This window comes from Hemicordylus capensis, chromosome 1 (assembly GCF_027244095.1).
Source record: "Hemicordylus capensis ecotype Gifberg chromosome 1, rHemCap1.1.pri, whole genome shotgun sequence".
NCBI classification, from domain to species: domain Eukaryota; kingdom Metazoa; phylum Chordata; class Lepidosauria; order Squamata; family Cordylidae; genus Hemicordylus; species Hemicordylus capensis.
The window spans coordinates 205,110,525-205,126,777 of record NC_069657.1 but is presented as its reverse complement, the minus strand read 5'-3'; the positions used below and the strand labels follow the sequence as shown (position 1 = coordinate 205,126,777).

Genomic DNA, 16,253 nt, shown 5'->3' with positions numbered 1-16,253 from the left:
ACTTTTCTACACCTTGGCACATAAACAATTGCCTGCAACCGTTAAGGTGCACTCAGTTCGGTCCATGGTGACCTCTGTTGCCTTTGATCGTGCGGTTCCTTTGGACACTCTCTGTCAAGCAACTACTTGAGCTTTGCCCCATTCCTTCATTTGTCATTATGCGATTGATACCAGGGCATGGAACGATGCTAGGTTTGGCAGGACTGTCCTGCAGTCTATTTTCAATTGATGTGCTTCATTCTTGAAATAAATACTTCTTGCAGAGTGCATCCTTGTTTCTGTTTGTTCCCTCCACCTGGGGTGCTAGCTTGTTATGCACCCATTGCTGTAAAAGACAGAGACCACGTCGAAGAACTACAGGTTGCTTACCTGTAACTTTGGTTCTTCGATTGGTCAACTGTCCTTTTACACGCCCTCCCGTCCTCCCCGCTGGGTCTACTGAAGGTGGTCTCCGTGACTGAGGGGATGTGGAGTGGCGCAGCTGCATATAGCAACTGGGGGCGGGGCTCCCACCTAAAGCAGGAGAATTGAGCTTCTTAGGTTCCAACAAGGTCTCTGCACAGGTGTGTAGCCCATTGGTGTAAAAGGACAGAGGACCACTAGAATAACCAAAGGTACAGGTAAGCAACCTGTAGTATTTTGAACTTGGCAGAGTGGCCAGGCAGCATTTACCCACTGGCTTGCTCCCCATACAAGCTAATATACAGACAAAAGACCTTCCGTTTTGTACACCTCCGCTATGGTGTATAAGACAAATTAAATGGGAGTGAGCAGTTGAGGAAAGGGTGAAAGAATCTTGAAGAGCTGAGCTGCACAATAAGGGTGGGAGGACTTGTTTGGAGATTGAGGGCTTTGGTATGGACAAGATAGAAAGTCATTAAGAAACTATATTGACCTCCTGGGCTACCAGTTAATTATCCCAAATCTATGATGAATAGCTACAAATTTCCCAAGAATGGGGCTTCAGTAATGGAGGAGTAGGAGTAGGGCAGGGGGAGTTGAGACAGTGATTAGTAGGAGATGTAGCACGTGATTGCTGAGTAGATCAATTGCAGGAAGACTGTAATTTTTGGGGTGAAATACAGACTTTAATGTGAAATCTGGAAGGGCACTAGTCAAATAGAACAAAGAGTAATCAGTAATGGCATGTAGTGTGTTAGCTGCAAATTGTGCAAAGAACTTTCAAGCTGCAGAACTCGGTCGACTTATTCTAAAGTAGCCCTGTTCCGGCTTCATGGGACTTCTTGAGCAATAAGCACTTTGTGGAACAGAGAGGGCCTTCATTATTGCACCGGGAACTTTCTGCTTGGTGTACACTAGGTCCGTACCTTGTATTACCACACAGTTGTTCTGGTGATACACGTTTATGTGAACATCTGGATTTCATGAGCTCTGTTTCCTGCTTGCCACATTGAAATGTCCTAAAGCATGCGCTTATTACTATACTCAGATCTAGTCCTGACCTGAGATCTTGCTTCGTCTTAGAAACTTGTGGTAGAGAATGTTGAAGTGCTAACACAAATGAGGACCAGTTTTGATAAACCAGATCAGATGGCAGCTCTCTTCAAAAGATTGTCATGTAAGTAGCCAGGTACTATTTGTATTTAACTGTTGTCCCTGAATGAGGCTTTGCATACATTGTAGAACACTGGGATTTATTTAATTTTTAATTTACCTCTGCTCCCAAAAGGGTGTTATCTGTCTCTTGTATGAACTTCTATTTTTAATCACTATATCCCCCAAACATAGGGTATTGGTGCACAGACACTAGATAATCAGTAATATGTGTCCTGCCAAAGAATGTGGTAACTTACAAGGTTCTCAAAGTTACCACATTTCCCTACCATTGTTAATGTTCACTCAGCAAAAAGATTGGAATGGGTTGGTGGTATAGGTTATCTTGACTTGCTGTTGAAGCATTCAGGTTGATTTCCACAGGAACAAACCTTTCTTCTTTGACACCTAGTACCTACTTCTTATCTGTAGAATTTTGGTTCCCAAAATGTCTTTGCTTGCTTCACAAGCATTGCAAAGTCATAATAATGATCATAGAGTGCACCTGTTACTCAGTGATACTTTTCTAATGGGAAAGCTAGAAAATACGCTGATTTAGTTGAGCTATGTCACAGTTCACTTTAAATGGCTGTTTCTAGGTTCACGTACAAAGTGACTTGATGCGGGACATAGAGTCCATACAACTGGCACTTCCGGAGCAGCCCCTGAGTAGCTTTCCTAGCAGCCCTAGCCAAGGATCGAGGACTCCTTGGCAACTTCATGGACTGCATCATGGGAAGCTGTAGGGGGATGGGAGACAGCCAGATGGAAACTCCTTCGCTGTTGGAGCTCTTCCCAGTTTCTGGGTGTTCTCCACTCCCCCATGGGCATCTGCCCATGCCACAGCCCCGAAGCATTGCCAAGACTTCCTTTTCAGGAACCTCGGGGCAACGTGGGCAGGAGGTGAATGTTGTGTACACCCTGTCTTCCTCTGGTATCTCTCTGTGTGCATTCTATAGTCTCTGATAGGCATGTGTGCATGTTTTACTGGTTTCTGGAGCCATATTGCTTCACGTACTGGGGCCTGTCCTATTGTACTATGGTAGCCCTTTGGAACAGAAGGCTTTTGAAGTGCTAGTACTAGATGATGCATTAATTCTATGGATTGGCTCTTGTTCACTGGCATTTTTATCTTTTTCTCCCCCAGCTGTTGATAGTGTTTTGAAGAGGATGACAATTATTGGTGTAATATTATCTTTCCGGTCATTGGCACAAGAAGCACTTAGAGATGTCAGTACTGTTTGATATTATAACTTCTGTATTAAACCGTTAAGTACATAGTTATGGGTGGGACTGTAGCTCAGTAGTAGAGCATCTGCTTTGCATGCAGAAGCAAGTAGGACTGAGCTAGATGGACTAGTAGTCTGACTCGTGTATGAGGCAGCTTCCAATGTTCCTATAAACATGTTGTTTTGATAGTACACAGTAGTAAATTTGTCATCATTCAGTTCTAACTGCTAATCATCCATCCTGTTGAAGCAAAGTAAAGCTACTGAAGAATGTTCTTACTAAGAGAAACAAACCCTAACTTCTGTAGAATGTTTCACCTAGAACATTTTGTGGAGGGTGATTCTCAATTGTTGGGCTCTGTAAGCGCTGCATCAACTAGTTGTGGTTAGCCAGTGTTTTCCACTTACATGGCAAAGCTCTGACATTGTGCTTCCAAGCTTCAAAGTAGTTGTCATGCATACATTTATGTTGGGTTGGGGGGCGGGGGGAGAAGAGTAAATCCAACTAAGTATAGCATGCTGCTTAAGGAGATAATATATGATAAACAGAGGGGAATTATGTTGTGTATATTCCTTTGTCTTAGGTCTTATCCTATCACATTCCTTTCCTTGTAAGTTCAATTGAAGACTTTAAGGATCACATTCCAAGAGAGACTGATATGAAGGTAATAATTTGTTCATGAGAGTAATAATGATATAGTTGTGTGTTTTTTTAATTTATTGTTAAATTTATATACCGCCTTTCATTAAAGCAATCCCAAGGCGGTTTACAGCAAAAAAAAATTTAACACAAGATGGTAAAAAAGACACAATTAAAATATTAAGTGGGGGGGGGATATTAAACAAATCTGATTTAAAAATTTAAAACAAAAAGCATAAAAGCAATAAAGATTATAAAGAGCAGCAGCAGAGAATCAAATAAATGCCTGGGCAAAAAGCCAAGATTTTACATTTTTTCTGAAAGCTGTGATGGAAACTGAGGAGTGAATAGCCTCTGGGGGCAGCAACAGAGAAGGCCCTGTCCCGCGTACACGACAACCGAGCCGCCTCCATTGTCGGCACCCGGAAGAGAGCCCCCTCAGATGATCTTGTCAAGCGGGCAGCAACCCTTGGGAGCAGGCAGTCCCTCAGGTATCTCGGGCCCAAACCGTTTAGGGCTTTAAAGGTCAAAAACAGCACCTTGAATTGGACCCGGAAACAAACTGGTAGCCAGTGCAGCTCTTTCGAAATGGGTGTGATGTGCTCCCACCAGGTAGCTCCAGATAAAACCCTAGCTGCCGCATTTTGCACTAACTGCAGTTTCCGGATGTTCTTCAAGGGCAGCCCCACATAGAGCGCGTTACAGTAATCTAGCCTTGATGTGACTAAGGCATGGGTAACCGTGGCCAGATCTGCCTTCTCGAGAAAGGGACACAGCTGGCGCACTAGCCGAAGCCGTGCAAAGGCACCCCGGCCACCGCCTCCACCTGAGCTTCCAAAAGCAGTGCTGGGTCCAGTAATACCCCCAAGCTGCGTACTTGTTCCTTCAAGGGGAGTGCAACCCCATCCAGAACCGGTAAAATCTCCTCATCCCGATTGGCTCTCCTACTGACCAACATTACCTCCGTCTTGTCTGGATTCAATTTCAGTTTATTAGCCCACATCCAACCCATCACGGCCTCCAGCCCCCGATTCAGGACATCCACCGCCTCCCTAGGATCAGGTCACAAGGAGAGATAGATCTGAGTGTCATCTGCATATTGCTGACAACTCAGTCCAAATCCCCAGATGATCTCTTCCAGCGGAGCCGAGCAGTAGTTCCCCAGCACCACCTTCTGGACCCTCCCTCCAAGAAAGGAACGGAACCACTGCAACACAGTACCACCGATTCCCATATCCGAGAGGCGGCCCAGAGGGATACCATGGTCGATGATATCAAACGCCGCCGAGAGGTCCAGCAGAACCAACAGGGACGCACTCCCCCTGTCTAGTTCCCGGCATAGGTCATCCACTAGAGCGACCAAAGCAGTCTCAGTCCCATATCCGGGGCGGAAGCCAGATTGAAAAGGGTCCAGATAATCCGTATCATCCAAGACCCTCTGCAGCTGGGACGCCACCACATGTTCTATCACCTTGCCCAAAAAGGGCAGGTTAGAGACCGGTCTATAGTTGTTCAGGTTGGAGGAATCAAGGGAGGGCTTTTTTAATAATGGTCTCACCATCGCCTCCTTGAGGCACAATGGCATCTTGTCCTCCCTTAATGAGGCATTGATAATCACCTCCAACCATCTACCTGCCCCCTCCCTGGCAGCTTTTATTAGCCATGAAGGATAAGGGTCAAGGGCACACGATGTCGTCCGCACACTGCCCAGGATCTTGTCCACATCCTCAGGCTGAACCAACTGAAAAGAATCCAATACAATAGGACCAGATGGTACCAGGGGCACGTCTGCCGGAACTGCCAAAACTCTGGAGTCCAAATCAGCACAGATGCGAGCGACTTTATCCGCAAAGTGACACGCAAACTGATCACAGCGGGCTGTGGATGGTTCCTCGCCCATTACCGGGGGGGATGTGTGCAGCAATGTCTTAGCTACACGAAACAGCTCCGCCAGTCTGCACTGAGCAGATGCAATGGAGGTGGAGAAAAAGCATTTCTTCGCCCCCGCCCCCACCACCACAGAGTAGTCCCTAAAATGGGCTCTAGCCCGTGTTCGGTCGGATTCGTGACGACTCTTCCTCCAGCGTCGTTCCAGCCATCACCAGAGTTGTTTCATCGCCCTAAGCTCTGAGGAAAACCAAGGAGCCGAACGGGCTCCACCAAGCCGGAGAGGGCGTTTAGGAGCAACCGTGTCAACAGCCCAGGCCGTCTCTCCATTCCAGAGATCAACCAGGGCCTCGACAGGGTCACCAGCTCTGGACACTGGAAACTCCCCAAGGGCCTTCTGGAATCCAAGCGGATCCATAAGCCTCCGGGGGCGGACCATTCTAATCGGCCCACCAGCCCTGAAGAGGGCAGACGGAGCAGTCAAACTAAACCCCACCAGATGATGATCTGTCCATGACAAGGGAGTTAACTCAAACTCCCCCACCTCCAGATCATTTATTCCCTGGTCGGCAAAAACCAGATCCAGAGTGTGTCCCGCCACGTGGGTAGGGCCCGATACCAATTGAGACAGGCCCATAGTTGCCATGGAGGCCATGAAATCCTGAGCCGCACCCACTAGGGGGGCCTCAGCGTGGACATTGAAATCTCCCAAGACAATAAGCTTGGGGGAACCCAAGGCCACTTCTGAGACCACCCCCACCAGCTCAGGGAGGGAGACGGAAGTGCAGCGGGGTTGTTGGTACACCAACATAATCCCCAGCCTATCTCGGAGGCCCACCCTCAAGGACAAACACTCGAAATTCTGAGATTGCTTGACCGGGCACCTGGAAATGAGGAGGGTCTCTTGATAGATGACCGCAACGCCCCCTCTCCGACCCTCCAGGCAGGGCTGCTGCAGAATTAGGAAACCTGGAGGACAGACTGAGAGAGACCAACCCCGCCCAGCTCATCCAACCAGGTCTCCGTCACACATATCAGGTCAGCATGCTCATCCACAATCAAATCGTAGATGAGAAATGTTTTAGCATTAACTTACCTGGCATTCAGCAGCAGCACCCTAATCCCCGAGGGAGTGTTCTCAGAGCTCCCAGGTGTCTCAGGGTTGGGAGAAGAGCTGGAAATAGGAACAGGCCTCAGTTGCCTGGACTGTTTCCCCCTGTAATGGCCAGCCCAGCTCCCACTGCCCTATCTCCCTCTGCCCGCTACCAGTGGTATTGCTGTCCCCACACCAACCCCACTTTCCTGCTCTCCCAGACACATTCCTCAGTCCAAAAACAACCACAGCTCCACTACCTAACAAAACCAGGTGTCAAAGAGACTTATGCTGAATTCTGACCCCAGGCAGCTCGCCCCAAGGCTGAGAGCCACAAGGAGAGAGTGTCAAGAGGCTTGCACCCGTGGCCCAGCCTGAGCTTTAAAGGAGCCCCATAGTTGATGCTGCTGTGGGGAAAGAAGAAGAAGCAGAAGAAGAAAGGAAAAACACTCCAGGGAGATGTGGGGGAACTGTTGTCATTGGTGCTCCTGTTCAGAAGTCCATCAGACTTCCTGGGACTCTTCAAGTCCTCTGGCTACTGCACTCCACCGGTTGTTCTCCACTCGTCTGAGAGCCACAAGGCCAAGACCCCTAGTGCTCGCACCCTTCGGCTCGCGCCAAGAGGCTTGCACCCCTGGCTCAGCTGGATCTTAAATGGCAGTTAGTTGGTGCTTACCTGCAAGGGTGGAACACAGTCAAGCACTCAGGGCCCTGCTCAGCAGAGCCCTAGTTCCCAACTAAAGGTGTATATAGGGCCAAAAAAGCTAGGAATGTGTAGGATTGAGTTACTTACTTTAACTACCTGTATATTTGTGTAAATCTCATTAAAATGCAGCACAGTTAATCTGGTGTTGCACTTCTGTAGGCAGTTTTGTTCTGCAAAAGTACCCTTGTTTTATAGTTTATGTTAACAATATGTCGGGAAATAAATGACATAGCGTTTCAGAGAGAATGTTTCAAAAGGCAATTTTTTTTTTTTTTTATTTTTTCAAAATGATCAGCATCCACTTTGAAATGCTTCTGCAATGTGGCATGCAGAACCAAGTCTCTGAAGATTGGTTTGGCAGCATTAATTGAATGTGTTACATGCCACAGATAAACTTAAGTTTTTGTTTCTCTAGTTTGAAAGCCAACTAGAAGCTTAAAATATTTTTGTCGAATATAGTTTTCAGAAAATATACAAACATTTGGCAGGAGTGGGGTTTGGGGGAGAGAGAGTGAGAAGACAGCCCACTAGTAGAATAAGACAACAAATATTTATATACCACTTTTCCACAAAGGGTCCCAAAGAGGTGTAGATATAAACAAAATGGCTTCCTGTCCCCAAAGGGCTCACAATCTAAAGAAAGAAACATAAGCTAGACACGAGCAACAGCCACTGTGGAAGGATGTTGTGCTGGGGATGGATAAGGCCAGTTGCTCTCTCCCTGCTCAGTAAAGAGAATCACCACTTTTAAAAGGTGCCTCTTTGCTCAGTTAGCAGGGGATAAGGGAAGCAGGGAAGTTAGTTTGAGCTCTTCATTATAGACTAGAGGTAACTAGCCGGCCCGCACAGAGCATCTGTTTGCTCTTTGGGGCTGGCTGTTCTCCCCCCCCCCCTTTCCCCCTGCCCCCCTCTCTCTTGCCCCCCTCCCCCACTCTATCTTGCCCCCCCTCCTTCCTGCCCCCCTCTCTCTTGCCCTCCCTCCCCCTCCACCCGCACTGAGCATTTTACAGCGGCGGGCGGCCATTTTCAGCTGGACCTCACCGCTGCCACAGGTCCTCCTTACTGGGCGGCCGAAAAGGGCCCCGCCACCGTTCCTCCTCCCGGGCAACGAACAGGGAAGTCCTGCCACCCATTTCCCTCCCACCCTGACCTCCCAACGGGTGCCTCGCCTCCGGTTGGGCCTGCCACCACCTGGCCTCTGCAGCCGGGCCCGCCAGTGACCAATTTTCCTGGGTGCGCCTCAGCCAGTCAGGCACCTCCACCGCCCAGCCAATCAGCTGGGCACCGGGACACACATTCCAAGGCACACCCAGGAAAATTATAGAGAGAGATACTACCACCAAAGGTTCTTCTTTTCTTGAATATGCCTATCCTCAAGCCTGCTTTACCATTTGTGCTCTCTGACAGATTTCATAGAATTCTGTTGACATTTCTCACTTTGCAGTAACTCTCTTTCCCTCAGGTTGCAATGAATGTATATGAGCTCTCATCAGCTGCAGGATTGCCATGCGAGATAGATCCTGCCCTAGTTGTAGCTCTCTCTTCTCAGAAATCAGGTAAACTGCTGGAAAAAGCCTTAAGTGCACTGATGCTTCTGTATTCTGTCACTCAGATTGCGGATTAGGCAAGTAGCAACGCTTTCTGGTTTCAAGTCCTTAATTTTAAAACACATGGAGTTTGGTTGTGTGTTTAAGATTGGAGAGCTGCACCAGTTTACCCTCTGTTGACAGTCTTCTCATAGAATCAAATACAATTAGAATTGCTGCTTTGTCATATAACTTTGATGCTTAAAACACACACACATCCTTGGGTGCTTGTTACCCTCTTTTTAGCAGAATACGTAACAGAAAGTAGAAATAGTATAAGAGGTGTAGATGATAACTTGGAATGCTTTGTGGGGTGTGTGTGGGGGGGGGTAGTTCTGGCTGGTAAACTTTCTATATGTTATGATTATGACTGTTGGTTTATTTTGGCTCTAACAAAAATGCCTGTTTGTTTTTTTCATTTATGCCAAGCTCAAATGAATATGAATTCTTAAACAATTCTACTTAGAATTGTCATGAAGGTGTCTAAGGGGAAAGGTCTACAGCTCAGTGAGCACATGCTTTGCATGTAGAAGGTCCCAGATTCAATCTCTGCCTTGAAACACTGGAGAGCAACTGCCGGTCATTGTGGCCAATACTCCGCTTGGTGGACCAATGGTGTGACTCAGTATAAGGCAGCTTCTTTCCTTCCTAGTTGCCTGCATAGTTACTAGGTCACTGGCCCTTCTAATGAACAAGTGCTATATATATGTTCCCTTTCCCCTCCATTTTAGTCCTTGCCATAAAATCTTAAGTGCGTGGTAAGATTTACATGACATCTGTATTGTAGCCACTGGCTTAGATGTACCACCAAAAAGGTGAAAATGTAGAAACACTATGTGATCGGGGCAATCCACGTTGATAAATAGCTCTAAAAAATTATGCCCTCTGTCATAGGAACATAGGCAGCTGCCATATACTGAGTCAGACCATTGGTCCATTTAGCTCAGTATTGTCTACCCAGACTGGCAGCGGCTTCTCCATGGTTGCAGGCAGGAGTCTCTCTCAGCCCTATCTTGAAGATGCTGCCAAGGAGGGAACTTGAAACCTTCTGCTCTTCCCAGAATACCCCCACCCCCTGAGGGGAATTTATTACATTGCTCAAATGTAGTCTCCGATTCAAATGCAACCTGGGCAGACCTTGCTTAGCAAAGGGGACAATTCATGCTTCCTACCACAAGACCAGCTTTTCTCCTCCTATGCAAAAGAATTTTCAGTCATTTTCACATGATAACTTGACCTTCCACTGGAGTAGAAGGGAAGCAAAAGCTATTAGTTTCCAAAGACATTCTGTCCCTGTTACTTCTGGTATAAGTGTACACTACTTGCGTAATTGTCCTCCTCAAGATAATTGTTCATGTCCTGCATCCTATTTTTTCCTTTTTCATCAGGTTACTGTGTGTGTGTGTGTGAGAGAGAGACAGAGAGACAGAGAGACAGAGAGAGAGTGCTGTGTAGCCAGAATACATTCCTATTATTTAAAGTGGCAGCTGTTGTGGAAAAGGATTTATTATGCTGTGACTTGCAACCAATCTGATCACTTACTGAAATCATAATAAAGTTCCTAACCTTGTTAGCTCTAAGCAAATAACAGAATTTGGCACCATTTCTCAGGACAATTAACAAGTGATGTAAACTGATACCTTCATGGTGGTTGTTGGCTTGCATGTTCCGCAGCATTAGGAGGGTGGAGCAAGAGCTGCACCCTCACAGAGCCCAGCCAAAGGATTGCATAGTGCACATGGAGAGGGAGGGAGGAGCAATTTTCACTGCTCTCCTTTCGCTCCAAAAGTGCTCTGGCTTCAAGAAATATGTCCCTGAGGGTTGCATGGACCTCATGGACCTATTCCTGGAGGCCAGCATACTTTTGGAAGGAGAGGATGGGAGCAAAAATGCATCATCCATGCACAACAAATCTTTTGCCTGGGCTCTGCAGCACCCTCCCTACAAGGGCACAGCTCTTGATGTACCTTCCTAATCCTTCAAAATAAATCAGCCGGTATTATTTTTGTTGTAATCAAAATTACATAATGCACTGAGCTCAGTTGAGTCCTGTATGGATTTATTTTTCTGACAACAATCTTTATAACAATTAATTGGACAGCATTCAGTTAAGATAGTCATGACCTGTGTTCTCTATTACAGGGATTCCCAGATGTTGTTGACTATGTCTCCCATCATCCCCAGCTGCAGTGACCTTTGGCTGGGGGTGATGGGAGTTGTAGTCAGCAACATCTGGGAATCACTGTTACAGGGAATACTAGTCATGACTAATGTGTCTCATTGATTTCAGTCGTACTTAGTGTGAATGCTGAACTCTTTCTTTTTCCCCCATAGAGTCTGGCAAGTATTATTATTGGTGTTTTAACCTTCGTTCTGGACTTCATGCTCCTAATGTCTGTACTTAATTCTTTAGAAAACATTAGTCCAGAGGAAGAATATAAAATTGCCTGCCTTCTGATGGTCTTTGTGGCTGTCTCCTTACCAACTTTGGCTAGTAATGTGATGTCTCAATACAGTCCTGCCATTGAAGGTAATATTCTGAAAGAATTAAATTTATGGTTTGAAAATGTGTGTTTTGCGGGGTGGGAATAAGTGCTTCTCTGGAATATTTAATAGGGGTGGCTCAGAACCATTCTGGATGGTTCAGTTCAAATTCAAACTGAATTTGAACCCAACCGCTGGTCTATAAACCTGTTTGGTTTGTGCGGTCTGGCCTGGTTCAGAATGCTTGTAAGGGGGAATCTGGTAAAGATTCCCCTTTAAAAGCAAAGGGGCTCTATAACAACTAAAAGGGAGTTGAAAGGGTAGGGGGAGGATGAGAGGGCCTCTTACCCACGGTGGCTCCTCAGTGGCGGCTTCTCTAGGCCCCACTGGCATTCCCCCACATTAGTGGGGGCCGGCGGGAGCCTTGTTCCAGCCTCCTTACATGCCAGGTCCCCACCACTCCACAATGATGGGGGGAGCACCAGTGGGGCCTAGAGGAGACGCCACCATCATGAGTAAGGTGCCTTCTCACCCACCCTTTCAACCCACTTTTAGGGATCCGCCTTTGCTTGTAAAGATTTCCTCTTACAAGCATCTCAAATCAGGCTGAACCAATTTGATCCAAACCAGGTCCCATTCGGTTTGAATTTGGACCGGCCCCCTTTTTGTGGGACCAGTCCGGTTCTAACTCAAACCAGTCGAACCGGTTCTGCACACTCCTAATACTTAATTTCCTTTCATTTTATGGTACTGGTATTTTATCCTTTTCTGTGCTGGATAAGAAGTCAGTTTTATATTTCACAATGGTTGCTTTGAAAGGGAAAATGAGTCTCTTACCTCAGCCGTACTGTATTTTGGTTCTAGGGAGCCTTACACATAAATGTCTTATTGATTAGAAAATTTTAAATTTGAGTGAAGGCATTTAAGTATTATTTAAATTAGTTCTTATTCTAAATACTTGTACTAAAAGCATTTGCAATTCCTCCATATTTCTGTATTAGTTTATAGCATGCTGTTTACACCTGACAATGTGCTCAAAAGCAAAACTTTGAAACTGATACATTATGGAGCAAAATTGAACTCAATTTTTGCAAAAGATTTCAAAATCAGTGTAGTTCAAATACTATATTAGTTTTAAAATATTAAAAGCCTTTCCATGCTCTCTATTCAATGGAGAGTATCAAGGCTCCCTGTGAAAGTGAATCCATTACTAAATTTTGCCCTGCTGCTGTTAAAAGATATCTTCCACCCAACTAAAATGCTCGAAGTATAAGCGAAGCTAAAGTAAGAACGCAAATGTGTTTTTGTTTAGGTCACTGCAACAATATCCATTGCCTGGCGAAAGCGATTAACCAGATTGCCGCAGCTTTATTTACCATTCACAAGGGAAGCATTGAAGACCGTCTCAAAGAATTTTTGGCTGTATGTACAATTTGGATTTTGAAGTAACCTAACCAGAAATCAGTTTTATTTTCACTAAGTCAGCTGTGCTGTGACTAACATTTTATTATTTTAAATTGTTTTCAAGCAAAATAACTTTTATTATGACTTTCCTTACATAAGTAATGATTTAAAAAGTGGTTGTAAAGGATTTGAGTAATATCATAAGCACACTTGAGCCTCCATTTCTACTTGACTCTTGTTGCTTTGCAGTAAAATTGACCTGATCCTGGAACTCTAGTGGTCATAAGAAGCTCTATGCAATTTAGGAGTCTTCCCATTCTCTTAATCATAATGGAGTGCTCCACATAATCCCATTGCATTCCCTAAGTGCAAATCATAATTCATTTTATACAGAAAATATGTTCTGCTAGAAATTGCATATGTCAAGGAATAAAAATATAAAGTTTAAACTTGTGACTTAAAAAAAAGAAACCCTTACTTGCTCTCTCAATGTGTGTGTTCTAGCTGGCATCCTCTAGCCTACTGAAAATTGGTCAGGAGACAGACAAAACCACCACAAGGAACAGAGAATCTGTCTACTTACTCCTAGACATGGTGAGTTCTCATGCTAATTATTTCTAAAGGTTAATTGTAGGTAAGGGTCAATAACTGAATGCAGGTTTCAAATGTGTGATATCACACCAACTGTGAAGATAAACAATGGACTTTTCTTAAAAACTTAAAACATAGAAGAGTGTATGCAGTAATTTGGCTCACATATAGCATTCCCAACCCTTCAAACTATGGGTTGGAGGATCTGTATCTGCTGCAGGTAGTAAGCTCCCTCCTCTTGCATCCTCTTGGGCTTCCTGTGGAATTAATAGTTTGCCAAAGAGGAGGAAGTTAAGGAGGGCACTAAGGGAAGTGGGGCTGCATGAGTCCACAGCACATGCTTGATTTGCCAAATCATGGTTTGGAGGATTGGAAACATTATATGGGAACCAAGTTGGCGCAAGGGTACTGTATTTACCCAAATAGAAGACAACTATGAATTTAAAACAACCCCCTTTAAAAATACAGGTCAAATATGTATTTACCCCAAAGGAAAACAACTTTGATGACCAGAATATTTTAGGTAATTCTTGGTTCAGAAAAAGCTGCAAGATTAAGTTATGGTATGTCTGCCGCCTTTGCTTTTCTCCTAAGTCAAAGCTCTTTTATCTTGTGGTTCCATCCATGTTGAATGATATAGCAGCACGATACTATGACACTGTCACCACAAACTGAAGAGAATGGAGTATACAGGCAAACCTCATTATCTGCGGGTTCAACACTCATGGTTTCATGTATCTGCGGTTAGGGACTAGGCAACCGACCTTGGCATATGCTAAAAAATACCCCATGGAACTCACATATCTGCAGGTTGGGATGATGGCAGAGGCAACTTCTAAAACAGCTGCTGTGCAGCAGGGATGGCTTCGGAGGTGGCCGCAGCAGCGGGGACGGTGGCAGAGGCAGCAGCGGGTCCTCCTTCTCTCTCCCAGCCTCCCTCCAAGCTGACCGCATGGGCTGGTCTGCATCCCATTTTGGGCCTTTCTGCATGTGAGAGAGGCCCAGTATTCATGTGCTTTCTGCATGTGCTCAGAGAGACACTCAAATATTACAGATTCACCGTTTGTGGAACTTTCCTGGAGCGTAAGCCCCACATTATTGGAGGGCTTCTTGGGCCCAAGTCTTAACTACTGCCTGCTCTCCCTTTCATTGTCATTACTTTGCTGTGTCTTTGTGGTGGCCAGGTATCATTCCCAACAGTGGGCTCTGCTAAAATGTTGTTAGGAAGAATGTGCTGCAGTGATTTATTGTTTGAGCCTCTCCCTCTTGGAAAACTGACTCCAGTTAGTAGCAACAATTGGGTTTCATCAGCAGCTTCTGCTCCATGGGGGCTTCTGATTGATTTCTCCTGGTTTTTTCCCAGATTGTGCAGGAGTCTCCATTCCTGACCATGGACCTTCTGGAGTCTTGCTTTCCATATGTCTTGCTGCGAAATGCATACCATGCTGTGTACAAACAAAGTGTCACATCCTCTGCCTGAATATCAACTTAACTGGAGACAATTAAGCACGCATCTATGTTGCCTCAGTTTTACTTGTAAACTGTGGAGCTATTTTACTTTATGGCCTGGCAAAGAGTTTTGTGGATTATAAACTTTTTCCCAATGCGGTTGTATTTCTGACCAGTGGTTTCTTAATATGGTTGTACTACAGTATAAGCTTGGCTGATTTTTAGGTTGCACATTTGCTGAAATTATTCCTTTTTATTTTAGAATTTCAATTATGTTTAAAAGAGAGAAACACTATTTCAGCTATATTTGTTTTTGTTTTTTTCATATTCGATCATGCAGAAATCCTAATGGCTTGTTTATTTCCAAGAAGAACTCTATTTAGTGATTATTTTCGTGTTCCTAGTTTTAATCTGTGTGTAAATTATTTCATATAGGGAGAGTTACAATCTGTACCTATTGTTCTTATCGAAAACAAGAATTGGATGTGCATTTCTGTGAACTACAACATTTCTACTTTTCTTTCTGAAACACTCACCCAAATTAATTAATTGATGCTATCTAATATTTTAAAAAGTTTTACGACTGCTTATCTTTAGACAACAATCCTCTCCATACAATCTCAAACAGCAGCAAGTGGTTTTGTTTGTATAAAGCCTACATAGTGGAATTTTTTAAATACTAATTTCCATGGTGCCCCGTTGGCATTAACACTACATTGTACCTTGCTGTATAATAAACATTCTTACGCATTTATCAAATGTTGATAAAATGTTAGCCCTTTAACCACTTTTTATATGTTTTAAATTTTTGAAATTCAAGTGTACCTTCCATTACATACAATAAACACTACACTGTGTTACTTGCTGATAACTTTTCTGTTTTGTTTTCACAATGTTCCAGCATGTTGGGTGGGTGGTGGTGTTGTCCGTGTGTGTTTGGAGCATGACTAGTCAATCTTTCAACACTTTTTTGCATTCTGGGTATGTTTAGGATTCGATCAGCCATGATGGAAGATGATTGATGCTAAAATGTGTATTCCTTGTTTTAAAACATATTGGCACAATCTAACTCTAGCTGCAGGTGTGCTTATTATGATGGTCCACTAGAAGTAAAACTCAGAGAACATGAAGATGGCAAGGCTGAATAGTTAGACCACTACATCAAGCATTCCTGGAAGAGAGTAAAATAATGGGTCCATTTTTGTCAATCTTGCACATTGACATATAGGATCAAGTTGGTTCATTAATCTGAAAGCTGACCAGTTGACTTTGCCCTTTTTGAGCAGCACTATAGAAGCACTGGATCTTAGTAGCTCTCAATGTGAACATGGTTTCAGGACCAGACTGGTAATTTTTTCAGTGATCAAATTGCTGCTGTTGTGCTCATCAGTTATAATACCTTCTCCTGTGCAAATGAAAATAAACCAGTGGAGGAAAATCGAAACTATAAATCAACCTTTTGGTCTTACTCTTTAGTCGGGATTCTGAAAGCACTTTGGACATGTTACTGTAAGAGATCACCAATGCATTTTTTAAAATCATCTTATAAAATACTTTTGGCAAAAAATACTCTGGGTGGGAGTTTGCTAATGTTTATTTTTCGCAAGCTTGTTAACCTTGTCAACTTGTA

General features: G+C 44.4%; 1 protein-coding gene across 5 annotated transcripts in view; it reads left to right on the top strand.

Annotated features, from left to right (window-relative positions):
• The window catches only part of NCKAP1 (NCK associated protein 1), a 94,591-nt gene extending 79,108 nt beyond the window's left edge, over window positions 1–15,483 (top strand). For all 5 annotated transcript variants that reach the window (XM_053270185.1, XM_053270175.1, XM_053270167.1 and 2 more), the window contains 8 exons: window positions 1,486–1,579; window positions 2,702–2,784; window positions 3,368–3,448; window positions 8,572–8,665; window positions 11,109–11,225; window positions 12,492–12,601; window positions 13,088–13,177; window positions 14,538–15,483. In XM_053270185.1, coding sequence (XP_053126160.1) covers window positions 1,486–1,579; window positions 2,702–2,784; window positions 3,368–3,448; window positions 8,572–8,665; window positions 11,109–11,225; window positions 12,492–12,601; window positions 13,088–13,177; window positions 14,538–14,654 — 786 coding nt within the window. In that variant the 3' untranslated portion in view covers window positions 14,655–15,483. The remainder of the gene's footprint in view (window positions 1–1,485; window positions 1,580–2,701; window positions 2,785–3,367; window positions 3,449–8,571; window positions 8,666–11,108; window positions 11,226–12,491; window positions 12,602–13,087; window positions 13,178–14,537) is intronic.
• The last annotated feature ends 770 nt before the right edge of the window (window positions 15,484–16,253 follow it).